General features: G+C 34.7%; 1 protein-coding gene across 1 annotated transcript in view; it reads right to left on the bottom strand.

Moving 5' to 3' along the window:
• Positions 1–3753, bottom strand: part of Liprin-gamma (liprin protein kazrin) — a 131340-nt gene extending 127587 nt beyond the window's left edge. The window contains exon 1 of the mRNA XM_018457568.1: positions 3615–3753. Within this exon, the coding sequence (XP_018313070.1) occupies positions 3615–3753 (139 nt within the window). The remainder of the gene's footprint in view (positions 1–3614) is intronic.
• Positions 3754–5612: the final 1859 nt, after the last annotated feature.

A 5612-nucleotide genomic window follows, 5' to 3' on the forward strand; every position in this document is an offset into this window, starting at 1 on the left:
GGAGGTACAAACGGGTACAAACGATTCTCTTTCGAATGCCGTTGGTCCCGTTTCGATATCTTGAAAATTGGCAAAGTTAGCTATATAGGGCTTGTGCAAGAATTGAAAAGCGCGGTATCTCCGAACCCTTCGAGGTACAAACGAAAGTGAGGGAGGTACAAACGGGTACAAACGATTCTCTTTCGAATGCCGTTGGTCCCGTTTCGATATCTTGAAAATTGGCAAAGTTAGCTATATAGGGCTTGTGCAAAAATTGAAAAGCGCTGTATCTCCGAACCCTTTGAGGTACAAACGAAAGTAAGGGAGGTACAAACGGGTACAAACGATTCTCTTTCGAATGGCATAAATGAAATTAAAAAATATTAAACTTGGGCGCTGGCCATTTTTTGTATTTCATTTTTTGTTTAACTGTTTGAGGTACAAACGAAAATAAGGTAGGTACAAACGGGTACAAACGAAGTACAAACGCCCTACGGTATTAATTTTTAATTTTGATAAAGTTGGGCGCCAGGTTCACACCGGTTTCAAAATTGCCAATCGCGCTCTTTGTTACAATAAAATCAAGGAAATCTAAAGCTTTTCCTTGAATTTTTCTTATTCAATTAAAGATTCACGGAGCAATAATCCCGATGAATTAGATTTTTTTCCATTGACCCCCTCGAATACGATCCTCAATCGTCCTGTGCCGTCATAGTGAATTGAATGCTCTTTCCTGGCCTCACTAGGACCTAAAGCCGCGACGCGCGAGCAGAGAACGAAATGCAGTTAATCGACAAGCTTTTGATGTCGCTCGGATGAGTAGAGTTCGAATTGTTTCCAATTGTTTTCGATTTACCTATCGATGGCGTTACGCGGCTCATGGAGCGGTTAATTGCGCGTAGAGCAGATTTGCTAATCAAAGAGAGCGATTGCTATGCACCTAGAGAAAGGTTTCTTCAATTCAAAGAAATGTTACTTTGCTAAACGGTTAAAGAAACAATTTCTTTGATTTGAACGTCATTTCTTTGATTTAAACATTATTTTTTTAAATCAAATAAATTTTTTTATTTAAATTTTTTTATTTAATTTATTAAATTTATTTTATTTTTATAAAAAAATTTATTTGATTTAAAAAAATAATGTTTAAATCAAAGAAATGACGTTCAAATCAAAGAAATTTTTTTTTTAACCGTATAACAAAGAAACATTCACGAAAAAAAAGTAGCTGTCGTAACTAAAAACTGCATGTGAGAACTAAATGGCAGGTAAAATGTGGACAGCTAAAATATAGGTATCATAGCTAATGTCTTAGCTGTGATATCTATATTATAGCAGCAACAGCAAACCATTTCGCTGTAGTTTATAAATTTATAGTTACGACAGCAAATATATTATAACAAACTAAGATTAGCTGCGGCAGAGAAAATCTTTTTTTCTTTAAATCGAAGAAACCTTTCTCTGGATGTGATGCACTTGCAAGTGTATCAACGTATTCGCGACAATGACAAAAAATTATTGATAAAAATCGTCTTACTCAATCACTGCTTCTTACATATTATTTAGTATTTTCGTCGATTTGTGAAAATCGAGATAAAAAGACGATTCTCTAATGATACTCAATTATGATTTTGACGCGCGTTAAAATCGATTCGCTTTCTACAAACAAAGAACAGGATTAAAAGGCATAATGATAGAGATGTCAAATAAAGCTGAAGCGTTCTGTTTATGTTAATGCTGTCAGAAGGGTGTAACGTGAAATCGTGAAAACTTGTTTCTCGTCGGTCACACATCGCAGTATACTTACGCCGGAAATCTTTCATTGTGGACAATTCAGACAATTCGACGTTGACAGGTTAGATTTACAGCGGGCGTTATTAATTTGTGCGTTAACTCTCGACACCTTGGGAGTTCAACCGAGTTTTTATCAACACGCGCGGTGCTGTGACCTGCTTCGTTTCACACATCACTCTCGCAAACCTATTCCCGCGTTATAATTTAAAGTAACGATCCGACAATATCACACATGAAAGAATTAAGTCTTACAAAAGAGATTTACATATTTATGCCATTCGTGTTACGTTAGCGTGACAGAAAAATATTGCTAAATTTCATAGAAGAACAAAAAGAATAAAAAATAAATTCAAAAGTATATCACTTTTGAGTATATTAATATTTTTTATAATCATATACCACGGAATAATATTTACAATATGCAGCCATACTACAACATAGTACTTTTTGAATTTCAAATACAGTGTCAGCTGTCTAGCTGAAACTCTCGTAGTAAGTTTTAAAATTCCAATTTTATTTTAAGTATTTAGAGTAGCGTAATCTCTCGCATCAATTTGTATAGAAAGTTATGTAATTATCATTTTACTTGCAAAAAGACTAGAACATTAAATACTCTTTATACTCCGTAAATAAATAGAAGACTCCGATGTAACTCGGATATTACAAACTGCAACAATAATAGCGAACAAATGGCAAAGAAAATGTAACTTCGACTAATGTAGCAGAAGCACTATAATCGTAAATTTTTTTTAGAGACCGAGCAATATGCGGTGAAAATCGCACGATGCTGTATCTATAATGCGATAGTTATAAGGTTTGCTCTCCACCGACGAAGCCACTTCGAATCTATTTCCGTTTCCATTCCAACGCGACATATTGTCCACGCCATAATGTCACGTCGAGTGTGTTTTCAGCAAACTGCATCAAACAGCGTCGTCTCTTGAAGCACGAAGCAGTCTCAAGAGGCATGCGGAAGCGCGTTTGAACACGAAGGGAAATGACGGCCCAGTTTCTACATGCACGCGAGTCAGAGACAGATGGCTAGCTTCAACCATGCAATAGCTTCGTAGTTTAAGTACGACGAGTCTTCTTTACGTTAACGACAATGTTAGTGGTAAACGCGAGACAACATATGTAAAGTAAGTCGTTTTTTTCAATAAAGCTATCTCTATCGATTTAATAGACGTATTTTCAATTTAATAGACGCTAAAAGAAAAAACCTACTGTGGTATTAGTTCTATTGATTATAAACTCTAACTCTTTAAGAGCTTAATCCTTTTAGTATTTTAAAAATAGAAAATGTTATCTTGCGAGAGGTCGAATCTGATGCAACATGTAATATCTCTTAGCGAAAAAAACATAGTAGTCATTTTTCATATCAGAAAATGTCAAATACCACGATACAGAAGCATGATGGAAGATACATATACTATCAAATTTTATTTTACTTAAATTTTTTAAAGTACATAAAAAATATTTAAAACGATAATTTCTTATTGTAAAAATGACTAATTGTATACAAAAAATTATCACAAAAATGTGTTAAATTATACAAACTGTATCATACTTCTGTTCTTATCAATGTTCTCGGCAATGATCGCGAAATAAGGTTATCAAACGATAATAGTGTAATCGTAATTATTATCTATATTTGTACTAAAATGGATAATGAAATCATAATTATTAGCCATATCTGTATTCAAATATTAGCCATAATTATTTCGTAATTATTTCGGATAAACTCTTGATTGTACAAAATTTTTTTTAATATAGCGATGAAACATTTCTTCTTCTTTTCCGAATTTTCGGAAAAGAATCGATCACTTTAAATTACACGCACTCACCGAGATTCGATACGTTCGCGTAAAGGTAATAAAGCAGCCAACGGCACCATCGAAACAGCCTGACAGCCGAATGCTGAAAAACGACGAGCTCGATCATCGTCGAAAAAAACTTCGGCTTCGAGTAATGCGATCCGCGCATCGACGATCCGCGTACTGAAGTGGCCCACATTTTATAAACGCCGGCATATCGCGTACCACTGCATAATATGTGGGGACCGTCTAACGAGAAAAGGAGAACGGGAACGAGAGTGAGCGAGAAAGAGTATGATTCGTGCTCGTCTCCCCTACTTGAGTCCGAACGAATGACGCCATTCATAATTAGGATGAAGATCCGGATGCTGGATCTCATGCCCTTGGAGTTATATCAACAAATATATAGAAGGGACTGTAGAAATATTTTGAGCGTAGTGACGCCAGTTTAATAGTTGGATCTTTTTTTAAAAAAATTTATAACAATTTTGGATATGTCGTGACCTACATAAATTTACGACTATTAACATAACACTTCGATTTTTATTTCACACCAATTTCTTTGTGTATTTAAATTAGTGTAACTCTCCAGTATATACGCCGCATCAAAAACTTAATTTATTAAGTATTATTTACTATGTTTAAAGTAAATTAACTATATCAGTAAAAACTTTGTACTGTCGACTACTATGAAAAAAATATTAGAAATCCGAAATATTTGTTTTTCATATTAAAAAATAAACTTTTTGAAACTCTTACATTTTTGCCGTATATCCCACAGGGGTGGACTACTCATAGGGGGAGGAGGGAGGGGGGGTATGTACGGTTCATGAAAAATTTACAAATAATGCTTATACGTAAGACGTAAGATGACACAATAACTTATAAAATGCGTTTATAAAATTTTAGTAAGGAATAAGAATGATAAACATGTACATGAAGTAATAAATAATAATTACAATCTTTCTACATACATTACAAGTGTTACGACATAAAGTACATATTATATGTAATGCGTTGATTGCATTTAATGTACTTCAATCTGCGCACTTTGTAAGCTTTGGGCATAAATCCCACCCGCTAAAAATGTCGTATAACCCAAACAGGTGGGATATATAAGACAACAAACTAAACAAAGAATACGAAAGCAAAGCACTTGTATTTTGCTATATAACAACTTTACTATTCCTCTACACGTATGTATCACGAAATAATTACTAAGTTTTTTACACGCCCTACAGTAATCATTTTATGTAGATTATAATTTATTATGGCGCTACTTATTACAGTGACAAATCGATTCAACTCGCAATAATTTCATTAATATTAACAATAAGAAAAATATTAACAATATGAAATCATAATACAATACTAATATAACATAAAGGCATGTAACAGAGTAGTTACGGGAAAATTATCCCCACTTCTTTTATTTTTTTCTGACTTCTGCGGCGTAAATCCCAGCGCGGCATATTTGCCGGAGTTACTCTATTGTCTCATATCACCTCTCTCTCTCTCTCTCTCTCTCTCTCTCTCTCTCTCTATTCTTATCTTCTGCGCTATTTAAAATTGTATGGCGAAAAAGCTCATTGGACTTAACAACAAATGCAAAATTATTCATAAGAAAGATTGCGCGAGTAAAATGAGACCCAGCATTCAGTCCGCGACTCAATCTGAAATGGTAATGGTGGAAGTAATTAACGCCTCGTTGTGCTACACAGAGCCCTAACAAAGATGGAGGGATTCGTGCAATTATTAAATTCGCCCCGTAGCGCATCGCACGAGCATTCATTGTAACACTGTTGACGGAATGGGGAAGTTGGTTTACTAGCAAAGCAATGAGACCTTCCCACCCGATATATATATATAGGTATATATATACATATATATATGTATATTTCGTGCAAGGAGCGTTATGCTCATTGCTTCCGTTATATGGTAGTTAAAACGTCATCATGCCTCCAAATTGTGTTTGCCGTTAGAACCATTGCATTATCACGAGTCACTGCGAATTTAGTCGATGAAAAA

Source organism: Mycetomoellerius zeteki, unplaced genomic scaffold, assembly GCF_001594055.1.
Source record: "Mycetomoellerius zeteki isolate Tzet28-1 unplaced genomic scaffold, Tzet1.0 scaffold64, whole genome shotgun sequence".
NCBI lineage: Eukaryota > Metazoa > Arthropoda > Insecta > Hymenoptera > Formicidae > Mycetomoellerius > Mycetomoellerius zeteki.